Here is a 21,534-nt window from a genome sequence, read left to right as displayed (position 1 = left end):
CCCACCTCCCAACCCTGACCCCATCATCTCTAACCCCTTGGTTTATTTCATTTATCATAATACTCTGTCAGTCCATCCATGTTGTTGCAAATGACAAGAGTTCATTCTTTTTTATGAATAATATTCCACTGCATATATGTACCACATATTTTTTATTCATTCATCTATCAATGGATACTTAGATTGCTTCCACATCTGGGCTATTGTAAATAATATGGCAATAAACATAAGAATGCATATACCTTTTAAATCAGTGATTTTTGTTTTCTTTAGATAAACTTTCAGAAGTAGAATTGCTGGGTTGCATAGTATTTCTACTTTTAGTTTTTTGAGAAACCTCCATACTGCCTTCCACAGTGGCTGCACCAATTTACATTCCCACCAACAGTGTAGGAAGATTCCTTTTCTCTACATCCTCACCAATGTTTATTTCTTATCTTTTGGACAGCAGCCATTCTGACCTGTGTGAGGTGACATCTCATTGTGGTTTTGATTTGCATTTCCATAATGATTAGTGATGTGGAGCATCTTTTCAAGTGCCTGTTGACCATCTATATGTCTTCTTTGGAAAAATACCTATTCAGATCCTCTGCCCATTTTTAAATTGGATTATTTGTATGAGTTCTTTATATATTTTGAATATAAGCCTCTTATTAGATATATCATTTGCAAATATTTCTCTTATACAGTAGGTTGCCTTTTCACTTTGTTGATGATTTTCTTTATTGTGCAGAATTTTTTAGTTTGATGTAGTCCCACTTGTTTTTGCTTTTGTTCCCCTTGCCTCGGTAGATGTATCCAGAAAAAAATTACAAATGATGATGTTTAGATTTCTGCCTATGTTTGCTTCTAAGAATTTTATGGTTTCAGGTCTTAACATTTAGGTCTTTAATCCATTTCAAATAATTTTTGCATATGGTGTAAGACAATAACCAGATTCATACTCTTGCATGTAGCTGCCCAGTTTCCCAAACACCATTTATTGCAGAGACTTTTTCCCCATTGCATATTCTTGCCCCATTTGTGATATATTAATTGACCATATACACATGGGTTTAATTCTGGGCTTTCTATACTGTTCCATTGACCCATGTATTTATTCCTGTGTCAGTATCATACTGTTTTAATCACTGTAGCTTTTAGCTTAGCTTGAAATCAGAGAGCATGATACCCCCAGCTTTTTTCTTCTTTCTCAGGGTGACTTTGGCTATTCAGGGTCTTTTGTGATTCCATATAAATTTTAGGATTATTTTCTCTAGTTCAGTGAAAAATGTCATTGGTATTGGGATTGCATTATATCTGTAAATTTGCTTTGGGAAGTATGGCCATTTTCACAATATTAATTCTTCCTATCCATAAGCATGGAATATCTTTCCATATTTCTGTCTTTTTCAATTTATTTTATCAATGTATTTTAGTTTTCAGAGTACATATTTCTCACCTCCTTGGCTAGATTTATTCCAAAGTATTTTCTTTTTTAGTCAATTATAAGTAGAACTATTATCTTGATTTCTCTTTCTGCTAGTTTATTAGCTTACTGAAATGAAACAGATTTCTGTATATTGATATTGTAGCCTGCAACTTTACTGAATTCATTTACTAGTTCTAATACTTTGGGTGTACAGTCTTTAGGGTTTTCTATATATAGTATCATGTCATTTTTTCATAGTGACAGTTTTACTTCTTCCTTACCAAATTGAATGCCTTTATTTCTTTTCCTTGACTACTTTGCTGAATAAAAATGAGTGGCCATCCTTGTGTTTTTCCTGCTTTTACAGAAAAAGCTTTCAACTTTTCACCATTGAGTATAATGTGAGCTGTGGATTTATTGTATATAGACTTGGACATGAAGCATTGTAATACAACAACCCTTTGGGGCTGTACATTGCAATAGAATCATGTATAACTCCATTTTATATTTTATTCAGTGCAGTACTGGTATGAACTTTCATCATCATTAACCACTGAAGAAACCAAACAGAATGATTGAAGGCAGGTCTTTACTTCCTATTCTGTGCACTAGTAGGATGCCTGCCATTTCTCATGGCCCTAATCTCTACCCTAAATGCAATAGTTTCATTAAATTTCCTAATAAAGAAGTACTGGGTCCAAACAATATCCAATTCCTGATTCAATATTCTCCTGTAACTAGCTTGCATAATGGAATTCATTGTAAAAGTACCACTATATGGCCTACATCTGTGACTTCCAAAAGCACATGTAGAAGCTCTGATTACTGTTTTCATGGAACTTGCAGCAGTTTTATTAAAAATAGATGGCTATAAATACTACTAATTATAACCATCTTAAACCCAGTAACAAACTACATAGCTTGCCCCTTTCTCACACTGTCTTTATGAGGAATGATTATAACTAAATCCATCTGCCTTCACCAAACAGATCTAAAATCTCTCACTGCATGCTCCTCAGTAATCACAGAGCACTGGTAGTTGTAGCTATCCTTACCCAAACACTGTGAAACTGTATAAGAGCCACCACCCTAATAACTACACATGGTCTCTCATCATCTACACTCATTTGCCTAACAAATTCAAACTACAAATGAATTCACAGCTGAATTATAATTCTAGCCTGTGGCCTACCTGTGTTCCTACACCGACAGCTGCCTGATGACCCCTAGCCAGCCACAACACTCCACTTCTATCCCCCGCAGTCAATCTAATTTATTCATAGTCATGAATCATTCTCATGATCCAACTTTACCACTATCTTAATAGGAGTAAATATTACACTGCCCTTTCACATGCTAATCACAACACAGCAAGGCAAATACATACACCATGTCAACATCAAACCATCACTACACAAAAAAATGCTCTCAAAGATCTACATCTATTACCTCTACTACTACTGCTAACCAACTTCCAAAACTACTGTGGGAACTCTCTACTGTAAATACAGTTCAATTAAAACAATAGATTGTGAATCTCATAGAAACCCATGATTTTAAATTACCGAAGAAGCATTCAAGAATTGCAAATTCATGCTTCCATATGTAAAATATGGCTGCTTCAAACTTTTAAACGATAGTAGTAATCCATTGACATTAGGAACTGAAAAATTGGTGCAACTCCAAAATGTTAAAATATCCCTAAATTGTTGTATTGTTTTAATGGATATGCAATAATGGAGATTTCTAAACTAGTTCTTTGACAGACTTCACTCCCACAATTCAGAGATTCCAAACTGCTGATCTGGGATGGGGTTGGGACATTGGTGTTTTTGAAAATATTTCCCAGGTGTCCCATAAGCAACCAGATTGTGAGGCACTGTATGGGATGGTATCAAGTAAAGTTTATTTGCTTAAAATAAAACAGGTACATTTATTCATTATGTAATAAATATTTATTGAGATATAACTCTAAGAAGCATAAAGATGAATAAAAGGCTTCTTATAAAAATATATTTTAATAGAAAAGTATGTGTATAATGATATCTATAAAAGATATCATCTATCTATATCTATCCCTCTAACCATCTATCTACCTATCAACTTCTGTGATACATTCTGCTTTAAAGGTGCATTTGAATGACTCTCAAACCCACATCCCAGAACAAAAAATACTCTCAAATTCCTGAATGCTCTCCCAGTCCCTTGAACTCAGCAAGGCCTAAACTAAGCTTATTATCAGCTGATATAAATTAGTTTCTCCTTCTGACTTCCTTATTTTCTTAAAGTCTCAACATTATTCCTGTTGGCTCAGTTTTATTATTTGACCGAATTTTAGACTTTCCATTTCCATCTATTCTGAGTTAAAAAAATCACCTTAAGTTCCATTTCAAAAATACAAGTTAATCTTTCCTTACTATTCCTACCACCAACATAAAGATTCTTTTTCTTATTACTTCTCAGCATAATTATTTTACCTACTGACTCTAAGTGTTATACTTGACATTGCTAATTACTACACTCTCAGAAAAAGTTTTAGTATTCAATTGGGCTTGGATTCATTTTACACCATAGTAACTGTGTTTCAAGACTGCACAGCGTAACAATACTGTGCTTATTAAAGCAGGGTTCATAGCCCACTGACAGATTATGAAGCCCTCTTGTTTACCATGACTAATTAAAAGAACAAATGCTCTCCCAGGCTTTTGTACATGAACCAACCCCATGCAATTTCACAATCTCTTGGAATTTTTTTAATACAAAAATAAGAGCTGCTCAGAGATAATTTACCAGAAGAATTAATGGTTTCTACAGTATGTTATTCATAAAGGAAACCAGTGCATTATTATAGTTAACTAGAAAGCCTAACCCACATTTTAAAGAAGGCTTGCAGACAAACTGTTTGAAATCCTTCTAAAACTCCATCATCTTGTGTATATATACCAGTGTAAGAATTTCTGTAACTTCAAGAAATGATACATTTTAATCATTTTGTAATAATTATTTTCTTAAATTGGTCACACTTTTCTATTTCTATTGTTACCTTCAAATTTAATTTTCTTCAATTTGGCCTCATCTAACACTTATGCAATATTTGATGAGAATATCAAGAGATTTATTTTAGCCTATATTATTTCAATGAAAAGATTTTAAGATAAATATGTTTTTGGTTATATCTTAAATTATCCTTAGCAATCTTTATAAAAAGTTTTCATAGTGACACTTCCTTGTTATTGGAATAGATTTTTTTTAATTGAAAAATGGGAAGGGTTGAAATCTGTTGGCTGAGGATATCTTGTCCCACTCCATGACCATAGTCATTCTGTAATGGAAAAAGCATGATATTCAGTGTAAAACAAAGGGGAGATCACATCTAGCTTTGAATTTTATAAATGCCTCTTAAGGCATTAATTATATAATAACACATCATCTGTGCTTTATGGAGCCTGGCAATATTTTAATAATGTAATTCTTACGAAGTTCTTTCCACAATGTCTGGACTATGTGGATACCCAATAAATAAACATTAATTCTTTCTCTCCCTTTAATGTGGCAGAGATTACTTCTCAAGATCTATTCTTCCCTCTTCCACTGCAATACAAACAGTGGTTTTTACCAGGAATAAAGAGAGTTTGCAGCATCTCATTACTATATATGTGTGGAAGGGAACATAATATTAGCAGAAGTGGCATGGGAAACTTCTAGGGATCTTCCTAAATGAGAGAATATAAATTTGTTACCTTTTTTTTTCTGTTAGCTGGAATGTTTATGTTATTACTGGAACTTGATAAGCTACGTTTAATGACCTTGAAATGGAGACCTATGGGGTAAAAATAGGTTTTGTGAAACTATCAAAACACCAAGCAGGGAGCATGATGTTTGCATGAAAGAAGAATACATTTATAGGTCTTATACTTTCTTCTAGAAGCCCTTTCTAATACCCTTGTTCGGGTGATGGCTATTGATTGACAATATGCTTTTGATATGATGTACTTTCATACTTCTTCCTAAAGTCTGGCTGTAACTAAGTAACTCCTAACCATCTCACCTGATAAACTCTTTCCTGAAAGTATGCATTGTACTATATACCCTGAATATACACATGCATGCATCTAATTAACCAACACAACATTTTATTATCTTATGTTTTGGCACAAACCCTTTGTGATAATTATAACTTTATTTATATCTGGGCATGTTAGAATTCTAGTTAACTGTGCACAAAGTTGCTTTGTGGGGACCATGAAAAAGAAGAGTATAATCACAGAAATGTTTTCTTCAGGCTACAAATAAGGACTAATGAAACAATTCCACCTCACAGATTCTTGTCCAGCACTCTAATTACTGTTGCCTTTCCCTTGACTAACCTAGAAAAATATCAGATGCTTGTTCTCCAGAAGACTTGTCTTTGTAGGAAATTATGTTTTCTAACAATGGCCACACGATTTCCCTTTCCACACCCTCTTCTCCAGTGTCACCTTGCCACTCCCCTATCAAAATATGGAGTCTATTTCTCCAGCCCTCAATTCTCAGTGGACTCTGAGATTTCTTTGCTCAATAGAACACAGTGGAATGGCCCCAGGAGAGTTCAAGCATAGCTCCTGCCTGCCTTGCAGCTTCCATTTGGGCTAGCCATCTTACAAGAAGTTACTCCTCCTTAGACCACCGTCCTGTGAGAAGCCTTTGGACTTTGGTAAGGAGAGAAAGAAGGATAATCTGTCATGAAGAGACAGAGTGACAAAGAGGAACCAAGGTGCCCCACATGGGAATGAAGAAGCTACGCCATCGAGAGCCACTCCAGTCTCAGCAATCCCAACTGCCACGTGCATGAGAGACAAGCCATCCGGCTCTGTGCTTCCCCAAACCTTAACTTCCATTGAAGGCATCACTAGATAAGAAAAACTTCCTTTTAAAAGATAATATTTTAATGTGAAGTAAGTGAAAATACATTTATTTTAGAAACACTTTATAATGAAGGAAATAGAAAGAAAAGTTTCAAAACCTGCGCAACACTGATTTAAGTGTTCCCCATGCTGACAGGGACAGAACTGGCTGGATACCCTTAACAGTTTCCTGTTGTTATGGTAACAAACTTAGTGGTTTGAAACAACACAGTTTTATTCTCTTGCACTTCTGGAGACCAAAAGTCTGTGAGGGGATTCAGTGGGCCAAGACCAGTGGGTCTGCCAGGCCATGCTTTCCCTGAATACTCCCCGAAGAAGCTTTTCCCTGCCTTTTCCAACTTCCGCATTCCTTAGTTTGTGGGGTCTTCTTGTACCTTCATAGCCCACAATGTAGCATCCTGCTTCAGTCATCAGATTGCCTTCTTCTCTTTTAGCTTCCTTCTTCTAAGTGCATTTGTGATTTTATCTATGCTTATCTGATAACCCAAGACAGTCACCCCATTTTAAGATCATTAGTTTAATCATACCTGCAAAATCCTCTTTGCCAAATAAGATAACTTTCACAGGTTTCAGACATTAGGACATGGATATTTTCAAGGGCCATTATATATAATATATACATTATGTATATGTATATTATAATGTATATATATTATATATACATTATACATATACATAAAATAATTTAGCTTCTGAGGACAAACACTTCATTATGAGGGAAAGCTTACACATACAAGCACATACACTACATGACATTCTAAAATTCAATATTTGATGAAAGTTCAATATTTTCCCTTTTTTATATTTAAAATACTTATAATTTCAATTATCAGTTCTAATATGCCATGTATTTCCTATATTAGTGACAGAAAGATATCTAATACAATTTCAAGAGTAATTTCTTCATGCCTTTCTCGGGACTCTGCCCATGAAGGTGAGGGGCCACCCAATGTTCTCTATATCTTCCTGCCCCCTCCTCTCCAGATTGGAAAGGATCATCTCATGTTAGAGGTAAGATTGAAAGGAGATTCAAAGCAAACAGCCAAAATGATTCTGCCTTCTTATACTTAAAAAACCCTGTGTGTGTGTGTGTGTGTATATGTATATATATATATATGTGTGTGTGTGTGTATAGGTATGTTTTTCTTTCTCATAAATTGAACTGGGACGTTTGAGTTTAAAAGCCAAGAATTCACCACCTCCGTTCTCTAGTGCCACTCTGATAAACATACTCTGAAGTAGATGACAGTGTTTTGCTTCAAGGCCTCAGTAGATGACCAATATATGACATTAAAAAATTATCAGTTAATGGCTAACATTACACACCCACTCACACACATAAATATTTTAAGGCTCATTCGTGTCTCTTCCCCTTGAGTAGAGGTTCTGAAATTCTAGGTCAGATCAGGGCTTGTTAAAACACAGATGATTGGACCCCACTCCCAGGGGACCTGATTCGGTAGGTCTGGAGTGGGGCCAAGAATTTGCACTTGCAAGTTCCTAGGTAATGTTGGTCCTGCAAATCCAGGAACCAGTGTGTGGGAATGTGACTGATAATGCATCTTCTAGTTTTCACTCCATAGTAGGTAACTGAATAGTTACTTTTATTATTGTCCTGGAAGGAGATGGATTTCATCTATGAGACACTGACTGCCAAAAATGCCTCATGTACCCAGGCCACGTGGACACAGGGGCCTATGAACACAGGCCATAAGACTTTTGCCATTTCCAGACTATAAAATAGTTCACAGAGCCAGTGCCTTGAATGAACAGAAGTCCAGTGCTCCGGAGGAAATCTCCTACACCAACCACACAACTAACAGTTCAACATCGTTCTTGTCACTTTAAATTTACTAATTAATATGTTACTCACTTCAGTCCTGTGAGGTACTATTATGTCCATTTTACCAAAAAAGAAAAGAAGGTACAAAAGATTAGGTAAATTGCCAAAGGTCACCTAGCTAGTAAGAGGAAAAGTTAAGATTTTAACCCAAACAGTCTGAATTTAGAACTAATACTCAAAGCCATTACAGTAAACAGTCTAAAATATTTATTATACTGTTTCTCCAAAAGAAACCTAAGTTGCCATGTTAGTGGTCAGGTGGGGAAAGGAAAATGCATGCCTTGGGGGGAATTATTGAAGAGCAGTTACTTATTATCACCAATTTCTAGGGATTCAGAATGTCAGTCTAAACTTGAGTTAAGATTCTGATTACTCACTTCCAGGATAATGTAGCAAATTTACATTTCAGCACCATAATGCATGTGAGCATGCATTTATTAAGTCACTTAGTCATGAGTTGTTTATTGGGTATCTAATGTGTACCAAGCTCTGAGAAAATATCTTACTTTATGTGAATTTCCTCCTGTAGCCTGGCCATTCCCACCCTGCCACCATCACTGTCCTCTCCCAAGTCATCAGACTGTTGCGGCCACTCTGGTATCTCTCCTTGGCAATCTTATCGATTTCAGTCATCTCCTTAACTGAAGGTGACTCATCAATTTACATCTGCATTTTGTGGAACTAAAGTGCCATATATTCAGTGGCCTAACTGAGATTTCCCACTAAACTTTAAAAAAATATCTCTCATGAAGCAAGCAATATGGAGATCTTGAAGAGCATCATTCCAGGCAGAGGGGCAGCACTTGCAAAGGCCTTGAGAGAGGAGCATTTTCGGTGTGTTTAAGGAAGACGGAAGGGAGCATTGCTGGAGCAGTCAGCACATAGGATTGTAGTGCAACGGCATAAAGGGAGTCTCATAGGAAAGGTGGCCACATGTCTGGATTTGTCTGGGAAAGCACCAGATTGAGTATTATCGTGACGTCTCCTAATATTCAGTATTTTAGAACTCTCATAAGTATTCTGATGTGATGACGTTATGTGGCCACCTACTTGCTGTGAGTATTTTGACCTTTGCCCTCAGTGAGATGAGAGGCCATTGAGCAAATGGATGGTCTGATCTGGCTTAGTTTCAGAGTGTTGCTGTGGCTGCTTCTCTGAGATAATAACGTGTTGGAGCAGAATCTTTGAGAATAGTTGGGAACCCACTGCAAAAATCTAAGCAGGGATCATGGTAGCTTCCACAGGGATTGTAATAGTGGAAGTGATGAAAAGTAGTCAGGTCTGGATATAATTTGAATACAAGGAAACAGGAATTTCTAACAAATTAGATGTGTGGTCTAACAGCAAGGGAGATGTCAAGCATGAATCCACAGTTTTTGACCTGAGTAACTGGAAGAAGAGAGCTATTCAATAGCTGAAATGGAGGAGACTACTATGGTAAAGTTATGAGGGGCTCAAGGTTTCAGGCTGAGCAAGTTACATGTAGAATGCCTATAAACCATCAAGTAGTCTTGCTAAGTTAGAAAGTTCAGGTTAGAGAAATATATTTTGGAGTTTCAGCATGTGTATGGTTTTACATCCATGGAAGTAGATATAATCATCAAGTAACAGTGTAGAAAGAAAGGAGAAAATGGAAAAGGACTGAACTTTAGAGCATTTCAATGTATACAGGTTGGAGAAATGAGGAGTAGGCAGAAATGGAGACGGAGGAGGAATAAGGAAGCCAGGAAAGTGCAGTGACCTAGAACCAAGTAAAAAAAAAAAAAAAAAAAAAAAAGTTTATTGTTCAAACTTTATAATTATAGCATATTAAAAGGATAAGTAAGCTCAGAGTTGATGCATTCCCAGGCCACTAATTCCAGAGTGAGGTCAACTGATGTATCAGCAATGTGTATACTCCTATGGTCTAGAGATGTCAAATAGAGATGTAATGCAATTCTCCAATTCTCTGTGTTACTATCACTTCATTCTTTCTTTCTTTATGGTGGACTGAATACTATTCTCTTTAACTTTCAAATGGCATTTGAACAAAATTTCTCTTCTTCATCTGAAATATAATTCATGTTATGTTTTGAGGGTGAGATTTTTATACAGTCATTATAGCCGATTTGAAAAATGCAGACAAGAAGAAAAACTGATTGTGTGTCACATTAGCAGCTAGTTCCTTAGAACAGCCTATGTATATTCTAACATAAATGTGACAATTCTACATAACATGATTTTGTATGCTTTTGTTTCACTTATCATGATACCATTTCTTCCAAGAAAATCATTTTTATTTTGGTAATAATTAGGAAAAATACAGAGGAAATTACTTTTAAAAAAGAATGGCTCCAAAGTTAGAAATGACATCAAAGTGCCCTTACTTCTATCTAGTTTATATTAAAATTTTACTTGTCTGGGCTCTATCTTAAAGGAATGTGCTTATTTTTAAAAGTGAGTCATAAGCTGTTAAAAATATTTTCCTTTCAGACATAACTCTCCATTGAGTCATAACTCATTAAGTGAGCTTGATACAATAGGGGTGAAAACATTCGATATGACAGCACACATGAACACTCTCCCCAAATCTTCTTGTTCCCCAGTCTGCTAAGGTTTCCAGAAATCTTATAAAGAATCACTTGTTGAGTCAATGCCATAAAGAAAAAAAATTATCCATGGTCATTATTTTTTTAAAACAAATTCTTCTCTGATGATAATTTTTGCTCCTCCTTTTTTCTTATTTCTTTAAACCTTGTCCAAAAACAATTTCCCTTCAAAACTCCTAAGTGTTTTAAGTGCACAGAATTATTTGCATCTTTTACTCATATCTAAAATGATTTTTATTAACAGAAGTCAGCCTACCCTTTGTGATCCATAAAATTTATAAATGGGAATTATTATATTTTGCTCCAGTTTAGTGATGATACAAAAGTAATGATAAGCTTGTTGCAATCTTGAAAATTAGACACTCCATTATTATTGAGTGGAGAAAAAATGAAGGAAAGATTAAGGTTCTGTCTTAACTTGGGTTTCCTGCAAGCAGACTCTAAGATAGCAACTTCTGTGCAGAAGATTTATTGAGGAGTCATCATGGGAAAATCTACCCACATGTGATTTCCTAAAGAGTGAAGCAACATGTATCTACTACAAGCTCCTACTCCATGCTTAGCACCCTGCAAAACACTACAGAGAAATATAATACATGATGACCATTCCTCTTTAGGAATGTGTTGTCTAGCATAGATAAGTGGAAGCCATAAGAAATGGTGTGAAAGTATTTAAGATATTGAGTAATTTAGTGCTAAATTGTTCTGGGCTATCTATAAATTATACAGATTGAAGATCAGAAAAAAGGATTGGCCAGTAATAATTATATTCTCAAGATAGTCTTTAAGAAGATAAAACTTGAGTTATGCAATAAAGAAGAGGCAGGATATGGGTAAACAGAGGAAAGGAAGGCTATTTCAGACCAGACAACAAAAGAAGAGAAATAGAAGCAAGAATGATTATTCCGTGCCCATGGGACACTGAAGAATCTAGGCTACCTAAATCTATTCATTTCAACTCAATATTACTGAACAATTATTAAGTGCAAGGCTCAGAACAAAGTGCGCAAGAAGATTCAAAGAAAATGAGATACCATAAAGTTTAGAAAATATATGTCACAAGACAGCATAATAAAGTGTATTAGGTATGATGTACTAGTAAGGCACAAGAAAGGAACAATCATGTCCACTAAGAGGCCCTTGAGAGAGGCTGGATGAGGAAGATGGCATTTGAGGCAGACTTGAAGTAATAGAATATTTTAGGGAAAGAGAGAAAGGAGTTTCACAGAAAATACCATAAGGAAAGAGATGCAGTTATGGAGTATATTTGACTATTTAAATTTGCCCAGTTTCAGGCAGAGCATGGGTTTCATGTGTTGGTATAAGAGAGAAGGCTGGAAGTAGGGTCTGGATCAAAAAGGTGAGAATAGCAAGGTAACAAGAGCAAGGTATTTTTGTTTTTAAATCTGATTCTCAAGGGAAAGCCATATAAAAATTTTAAACATTGGAAGATTGTTACTTGAGGAGAGTGAAAGATCAGAGAAGTGTGGGGAGGCAGAATCAGATTTACAGGCAGTGGAGAGACACCTATCATGCAAGAAGGAAGGATGGATCTACATTTTAGGGAAGAAGGGGATAAGACTAAAGAACGTTGCCTAGGAATCAACACATTTTTTTTCAAAGACTAGAGTGAAGAGTTACAGAGTGTAGACACCCTTACTGGGAAAATTAGGTTAAGAGTGTAAAATGGGGACAGTGAAAGGAGTACATCAAAAGTCATGCAAGAGATGTTTCTGTTTAATCAGGAAGGATTAAGTGGAAAATTACACAACTCCATTCTTGCAGCTTTCTACGTGGCAGTTCAACGTGACAGTGATTCATTTGGAAGCATGGCTGAACATGATAAATGTGTGAATGATTGGAGACTACTCTGTCGGGGCAGCTAAGTAGATTTGGAAACCATTCTTATACAGATGGTCGATGAAATCATCTGGCTCCAGATGAAATCATTAGAGAGCAACACTTCCAAAGGGAAGGGGAGAAGAGCAGCGTGGTGTGTATGTGGTGGGAGGGAGGATGTGCAAGAAGCATCACCAGGAGTCTGATTTGGCATCCTGTAGCTTTTAATGGTTTAAGAGAAGGACGATTTAATTTTGAGGGCTAAGGTTGTGATTAATTCAAGGGCTATGAGCACAGAGAGGAAACAGCATAAGGAAGGGGTATCATTAGTACTACTGATAAAAATGATTTGGGGCTGATTTTCAAATTTTGTCTTGAATTTAAACCACCTGGAGACAGCTCAGTTGAGTCAGCAAGAACACAGATTTAAGACCCCACAGAGCACGGCATTATTCAGAGGTCTTAGGAAGGAGCTTGGACTGCAGCTTCCTATTGGAATCTTTAGGGCTTACATTTGGCTACAGATGTCTTCAATTTCTGTTGCATTTTTCTCATTAAAGTGGTTAACAATTGTGATCATCCTGTACCTCCAGCTGCCTTTCATTATATGATCTAACTCATAACATTTCCAACTGTTGAGAAAGCTGTTCACACTAACAGAACAGTTCTACCTTCCTCTAGTTATTATGATTTGTATCCACATTTTTAAAAATTTCATGTATGTGCAGACCAATTTCTTTTAGTATTGGTAGCATTTAACCATAATTGCTTATATGCATAGAATTTTGGTATGCAGTCCCTAAATTGTGGTGATTCTTTGATTAAAATAAATGCAATTGTCAGGGATCTATTTCCTGAACTTTTAAGATAGTCATGGTATAAGGCATTGATGTGAATTAAATATCATTTGAGATGTTTATTGATGGCATCAAATTATATAACTGTATAAACTATAACCAGCACTGAGCTATAAGCATAAATTACAAAAAACTATGCAAATTAATATAATCCCATCTTTATGCTTCCCTATTATAATAGTCTGACTGGTGTCCTTGCCTAGAATGATTTTCAACCAGACTTTTCATCTTTCTTCATATTTCCTTCTATTATTATCTTCTTGAGTTTTGTCCTGAAAGTATAAAAATGAAAATAAGAATGCATTATATACCAGAGGTGGCTTCAAGCTCTCCTTTTCAGAGTTCCTGGTCACATTGAACAACTAAGGTTCAGGATTCTATAATGAAGAAGTAAGAATAGCCATAGGAATATAACCTTCCTCTCTTTTCCCCTTAAACTTCAGGGCTCCTTAGTGATCTCCCCTTCTATATCTTCTCGAGTGATGCATTCCCACTCAAAGCTCAACAACTCCCTGATGTGCTGGCTCAGAGATCTTCCAGCATGATGCCAACCTACATCCAGCTGGAATGCCACACAGACGCATCATGTACATCCTCAGCCTGTCTCCTCTCTAGTGACCATCTTGGTAAATACCATCCTCTTTCATCCAGCTACTCAAGCCAGAAACTTGAGAATAATCCAAAATTCGTTGAGGCCTCACCCCTTCACTCTTACATCAAATTCTCTTGATTCCATTTCTCAAATATTTCCCAAATTTACCCCTCTTTCTCCATCCTCAGTGGCCTTGACTTCTCATTCCCTGTTTCTTTCTCGCCAAGGTTGTTCTAACTAATCTGTTTCCAGTCTCATTCACATTAAAAATTTTGAGTATTGCTGCAAGGTGATCTTTCTAATATGCTAATCACAGAACAACACTTCAGGATTTTTCAGTAAACGTTTTACTAATATTTGGATGGTTCAGATTCTGCATGCAAGATATTCAACATCTTTGGCCCCTCCATAAAATACCAAGAATATTTTCCAGTTTTTATGATAAACACAGACATCCTCACACATTTCCAAACTCTGGAGGGCATAGTTATACTCCCAGCTGAGAACCAAAAATAGTTACCTAAGAAAAACTCCTTCAGAATAATTTTCAAACTCTTTAGTTTGACATACAAGTCCTCCATGATACTTCTTCCTTTTTCTTTAATTTTTAATCTCCCAACAACCTCTTCCATGCAATCTACTGCCAAGCCAGCCCACTGGGGATTCCCCAAACAAGACACATCTCATAAGAACTCTATGTTACTCTTTGGTATGCTTCCTTTGCTCAAGACATTGTCTTCATACCCCAAGACTCATTAAGAAAAACCTTTTTCCAGGTAGTTTTCCTTGCTTCACCTCCTCTCCAAATCCCAGCCTATTTTAATTGGCTTGGTCCTATGGTTCTACTTTGCATACTTCATTAAGATCAGATATTACCATGTATTTATTCAATTCAATTTGTGTGCTGTTCCATTTTACCCACTAAATGGTAAAAACAGCATATAAAGCATGGAGTGACTTCCTGTAGTATCAACTGGATAATCATTTTACATTTCAAATAAAAAACACCAAAACTCTAAAATGAAATACACACGTAAAAATAACACCCACAATAGATATTCTTAGGCTGTAGTCTAAATCAATCTGCCACTAATGTGCAATTGGTTTTTGTCATGTGGATTTTAAGTTCCACTCTATTAATATCTGTATTTGTATTTTTACAAATGATATTCTAAGTTACTTGTCACCCAGTAAAACTGATGACCCAGGGTATCCTGCTCTTTCTTCTACCCCCAGCCCACATCTGGTCACACTGCCTCCTCACATTAACAGGAATCTGACCAACCAATATGAGAAAATGACTCTAATTATACTTTACACATTCAGTGGCAAAACCAGACAAAAAGTATGTATGTTTTCCTGCATCTTCTTTTATACCAAATACAACCAGACATTTTAATATTTGTCAAATTCTGATGGAGATAATTGATTTTTTTATTGTTTTACTTTTGAATTTTTTATTTCTAATGATATTAAGTATCTTCCACATGCATTGGCCTTTTTATTATGGCTTTTGTGAATTATATACCTAGGATTATGCATATTTTTATTTGTTTTATCTTATTGATTCATAAAGCCTTTTTGCAAGTAAAGTATATTAATCCTTTTCTGTCATACTTATTACAAAATTTTTCCCAGTTTGACCATGCTTGCAAACATGCTCAGAATTTTATAGTGTAGATTTATGCATTTTAGAATCTGATCTTCCAACATTTTATGTTATTATTCATATGTTTATTTTCATTTTCATTCTAAGATTATTAAACTACTCAAAATATTTTGTGCTTATATATTTAGAGGTTTTCTAAAAATTGAAATAATCTTTTGGGAAAAGTTATGGTGTAAGGTTTAAGGAAGTAAACATGCTTAAAATGATAAATGTCAACTTTCTGTGATACGACTTACTGAATAAATGAGAATTAATTTAATTACATATTAAATTCTAATATGGATACACAGATTCATTTCTAAATACTCTTCTTGCACCATGGCCAGTAGCTTTTTAGTATTTTTTTTTCTCTCTTAGTGACAGTGACCCATCTTTACTCATATTTCTGTTTTAGCAGGGGAAATATTCCATAACACTTTTCTTGCAAATTTTTTATTCCCAAGAACTTTAGAATAGTTATGTCATGTTCCATGTTTTTAAAATCCTATAGGGATTTTGAATGGGATTATCTTTAATTTAGGTAGTTGTTTAGAAGAATTACATTTTTCAAATATTGAGCTTCCTTTATGTGAGAACAAGGCACATTCCAAGTTTTATCCTACTTTATATATCTCAGTCAAGTGTTATAGTATTTTCAATCAGGTTCTACAAATTTCTCATCAAATTTAGTCCTTCATGCAAGTAGTTGTATGTTGTTACTGCCATTGTAAATATAATTATTTCATTTATTATGATTTTTATCCAGTAACACTAGTAGAAACAGTAATAATAAGACAATAGTAATAATGAATATGCTTCACACTAGTACATAAATCAAGTACTAATACCAAGCATACTTTTCCAGCTACACATTATACAATTTCTCAATGAATGTATTTTGTCCAAACAAATACCAAATGGTATATTGGATCCTTGTAAACAGCCTCTGCCCTTGTAACAAATACAATTAACAAAGTAGACTAGTACTAGCCAAATACTCATACAACCTTAAAGCATCATAATTTGTGCTATGAAAGAAAAGCACAGGGTGCCAAGAAAATTTGTAACAGAGGCTGTGACTAACCTAGGTGGTAGTGAAGGGTTGAGGAGTCTAGGCAGGATTGCGTGAGGAGGTAGCATTGAACAGAGCTCTAAAAGATGAGTGCAAGCAAACCAGACAAAAAGAATACGTAAACAAATGGCCTGTGACAGGATGGGGAATCTGCCTTTAGGAAATGTGCAGAAATACACTGTGTATGGAGCAGAGAGGAAGGCTGATGGTAGGAAATGAAGCTTGAGAAGCAGGCAGCAGTCAGGTCATGCCGGGCCCCATAGAGTTTAAGGATTTTTGTCTTTATCCTAGAAGATACTACTGAATCTGTGTGTGTGTGTGTTGGGTGAGGAAGTGGGAACAGTGAGATGACTGGCTTAAAATGGATCAAAAGATGACAAGACTGGATTCCTGAAAACCTTAAGTGTGGTAGTTTCAATTATTGTTTTTTCAAGATTTTTTTCCACTTGCTCTCTGTCATATAACACCATTTGCTTGAGAAGGGATGTCTGTGACTTCTTTGAATCTATTTTTAATTTGGAATAAATTACTTTAAACCTGGCCATAAGTTTGCCAAATTTTGTTATGCATTTGAAACTTTTACTCATCGTTTAGGCTTTCTTTGCTATTTTTCTTTTTCTGTTAATTTTGGGAATTTTCATTTGTGTTCTTAAATTAATAACAAGTGAATGTCACCATCTTCCACAGGTGTATATTTTCCCACTTTGATCACATAGACTTTGAGGTTATCTGTTGGGATAAAGGTAAAGAAGTCCACTAGTTTAATGGGACCTAAAATCTAGAACTTAGGCAAGAAATTTGAAGGCTTTTGAAATTGTCTGGGGCAGTCTTTTCTTTGTAACATTCCTGAGTTCTAAATAAGACCAGGTGTTTCTGTATTTGGAGATTATTAATGTTTTGACTTTAAGAGAATCACCACATATTTCTGGCTTACCTATTGGATCTTCTACAACCTGTGTAGGTTGGACTTGGGGAAAGATTTAATAGAAACAAAACTCATAAATGTTCTTTAGGTATGTAAATATTCTAATTCAAGATGTAGAGCTGAAGTAATAGCTAATTTGGGGAAAAACAATGTTGTGAAATTAATATTGAAAATATAACATTTAGGTTAAATTCTTATGTGATACATTTTGAAATATATGCTTTATTATTACATTTTATTCAGCCATGAAAAATCAGCTGCTGTTTTCTTTTGGTCAGTAATACTATCCTAATATCAACTATACTTCACTTTAAAAAAAATTACTACTATTCTGATATTTTGATGGTCATAGACAGTGATAGTGTCATGGTGTCTTTGTGGGTGATATTGCAGAGTGATTTTCATTTATAAGACAGTATACACATGATGGGAGGTATTTGTTGTTTTATCTTTTAAGCTAATGGCAAACAGACTACCACAACACCTTACTTCTCAATATTGGAAATAAAGTGGATCTAATTTGTTCAAAGGAATTCCACAAAACAAAAACCATTGACATGACAAAAGCGTGCATTTAATTCAATGCTTTGCAGAGATACATGACTAAAGTTGTGTGCATGGCTTGTCCTTTGGGATGGTCCCAGCTATTTATTTTAAAGAAAAAAATTAAAATGGAGCCAACAAATGTAATTAATGAAAAAAAACTTGAGACACAAGGGGACCTACATGTTCTGGTCTAAGAAACATGCAAGTATTACAAAACATTCCAGGATACAGTATGACAGATGAACAGTTAAAAAGGCACTGGAACAACGCTCCTTCTTTCAGAAATGGGAAGTCTAACAGTTATGCTTTCACCAGTGGTATTGATGAAACCATCTTTATTTTCAAAGAATTGTATAGAAGGAATTTTAGCACCATCATTAAAGGAAAAATAATAATACATTTTAGCCCTGCCTATCTCCAGTCTTAGAATAACAACAGAAGCATAGCACCTTTTAGTATCTAAAATATAAACAAGAGTAGTAAGTCCATCCCAGCTTCTAGAGATGAGGTAGCTCATGCTAAGAAATGTTGGGTCACTTTTCCTATGAAAGTTCAAAGGCCAAATGTTCTAATTCCAATCATCACATTTGATTAGAGCCAGCTTCACAACTCTTGTTTTCCTAATCTTTTTCTTCATTATAGGCTTCAGGATGAAGACATTGTACATATGGGAAGACTCTCAACTTTGGGTCCTGGATATATGTTTATAAAGTTGTATGTGTAAATCATATTGCATCCAATGTCCTCTTAAACAAGAAAGTGCAAATATATTCAATGGTATACTCATGTAATTTCTATCTATATTGATAGAGTCGAGAAGGACAGGTACCTCTCAATACAAATGAGAAAGAGGCTAAACTTACCATCCTTTACAGAAATTTAAGATCACTTGGTTTTCCAGAAATTTCACTGAATATATATTATTTAAAACTTCCATTTATGACAGTGAGAAACTGATATTTTTTCAAGGTTCTCTTAAAGAGTCTCTATGATTTTTATACAATATCAAGACATGCATGTGTGTTTCAATCACAAGGATAAACATTTTGATTTCATTTTTAATTGATAATCTGAGAATGAGAGATCACAAAAGGGTATTACTTCCTATTTTCCAAACTGCCAAATGAAATAAACACGTGTTGTCATTTTATACACCCCATTCTTTAAGCTACCTGCCAGGAAAAAGAACTTTCTCATAAATACTAAGCAACTTTGTCATTACATTGAAATAAATTGAAGAAAACGGGTATTTATTGATTCAATCAGTTTACTTTTTTTAAAGGTGGTCATTGTCATTGGTCGCCTTAAATCAAAACTTCTGTATTGAAAAATATTTTAAATCAATTAAAACTTGAGGACTGTAAGTAAAATAAATATTCTGAAGGATAAGGAGGCCAGGCACTTAAGACCATATATACATTGCTGACGGGGGATCAGCCGTTACTTCAAGAGTCTCAGGATCAGCTTCAAACAGTTAAAGTTCTTGTGAATGGTGGTGGTCACTGATGGTAGAGGGGGTGCTCATTGTCCATGTATCTCGGCTTGCTTTACACAAAACAAACTGGTCCAATTTCAACGCCAAATTCTTGGTCTGTGCTGCCAATATCCACGGGGGCAAGGTCTATGATGGGCAAGCGTGCCACATTCTGTGTTCTGTATTCAAAGATGGTTTTGCCCATATTTCCATTCCGTTTCTGGAATTTAATGGAATTAAATGCAATAGGTTAATAGTATATGCAAATTAGTCCAAAAAAGTGAGACAGCAACTTCCAAGCCAGTCTGTATTATGTAAAAGAAATGATTTTTAGAGCACTACTTAAGAGCACTGCTAACATAAAGTAAGGTGCTCACAGGCCTGGCAGGTACTTTAAATTGAAGAAATTCCCTTTGTTCTTTTGCAGCTTCCTGAATCATTGCCAACAACGTTAATTATGAAAGCCTTTTTGCTTTTCACAAATGAAATTACAATTCATCATTAAATATTTTCCTTTTTTATATCTAGATATGAAAGTGGGGAGACATACAAATCAGTGAAAAATGTAAGGTATCTTAGATTGATTATACACTTTAGAATCAAGGAATTTTAAATGTAGAACTGAGATGAAATAAATTACATGACTTGGAGGAGAGCCAAAGTGAGTTTTCAGAAGAGCTAGATCAGATCCCAAGGAGCTAGTCCTTTATTGTTTTGTATTAAAACCTCTACTGCTCTTCACATACTAAAACACATTCAAGTTTCACCCTACAGAACAGCTGTTCTTTACATACAGTTCACTGTAACTGGGCCATGACAGTATTTTTAACTGAAATAAACTTTTTTCTTCAATCAGATCAATATCGATTAAAAGTACTTACAGAGCAAGTATCATGAAGAACTACATATCTGAATCTAACGTTTCCCTCTGCTTTGATTTCTAAGTCATTTGACCCTTTGAGAACCACAGCTTTCTTGAGGTTCTTAGCTTGATCATCCATGTATCCTACACTGTTTTTACAGATGTAAGTAACGTTCTGGGAGGCTTCTTTTGATAAAAGGCGCAAGAAGGTCATTTGAGTAATGGCTGCATTAGGCGACTGGTGGTCTCCATAAACAAACTAGAAAAACAAAAAGAGTCTTTGTTATACGCAACACTGAAGGGTTTCATGATGCCATATCGGTGTGTGGGTGTGTGCTGTTTTCAGACAAGTTAATTTTGATGAATATTAACTTTATTTATTACATATAACAATATATTCTACATACATAAACACAATCACACACATATATATATAAAGTTCCTATGAATATTCACAAGAACCTCTGTCCTTACTACACCAAACTAGAGGTGCTGAAACCAATGATAATTATAACTCACCAGAGAAAGTTTAAATATTTTAAGATCTGCTTCTCCATTTGTTTAAAAAAATCCTGGATATTACTTTTTAGACGTTATACTTCAGCAATGGCTTGAATGTTTGATCATGTATGAAAAATAACTCATTGTTTGTTATTGCTAATTATAATAAGAATTAGGACTTAACTATTGATTTACAATCTTTTTAACCTATCTATTATATACTGTAGGGAAATATGAATTACTAGTTTTCCATTAGCTAACAAAACAAATAATCAAAAATAATTTCTTATAGGCTTTTTCCTAGTTACCTTCTATTTTGAACTTTACCTTCAATGCTCTTACTTGAGGTTTTTTACATAATATTGTATTCACTAAGTTACATTTCAATTGGGTATACTTAAATTTTTTAATTTACTATTTATTAAATAGTTGTAGATTCTAGTATATCCTGCATACACCCATAATGTCCTCA

General features: G+C 35.0%; 1 protein-coding gene across 1 annotated transcript in view; it reads right to left on the bottom strand.

Annotated features, from left to right (window-relative positions):
- Positions 1-18,231: 18,231 nt before the first annotated feature.
- Positions 18,232-21,534, bottom strand: part of COL5A2 (collagen type V alpha 2 chain) — a 163,204-nt gene continuing 159,901 nt past the window's right edge. Inside the window, exons 53-54 of the mRNA XM_036881678.2 lie at positions 20,581-20,820; positions 18,232-19,919 (exon numbers count right to left, since the gene is read on the bottom strand). Of these exons, the coding sequence (XP_036737573.2) occupies positions 19,773-19,919; positions 20,581-20,820 (387 nt within the window). The 3' untranslated portion in view covers positions 18,232-19,772. The remainder of the gene's footprint in view (positions 19,920-20,580; positions 20,821-21,534) is intronic.

The sequence above is a fragment of the Manis pentadactyla genome, chromosome 6 (assembly GCF_030020395.1).
Source record: "Manis pentadactyla isolate mManPen7 chromosome 6, mManPen7.hap1, whole genome shotgun sequence".
Classification (NCBI taxonomy): Eukaryota; Metazoa; Chordata; class Mammalia; order Pholidota; family Manidae; genus Manis; species Manis pentadactyla.
Note: the sequence above shows the minus strand (reverse complement) of the source record. Positions and strands in the feature narration are given on the sequence as shown.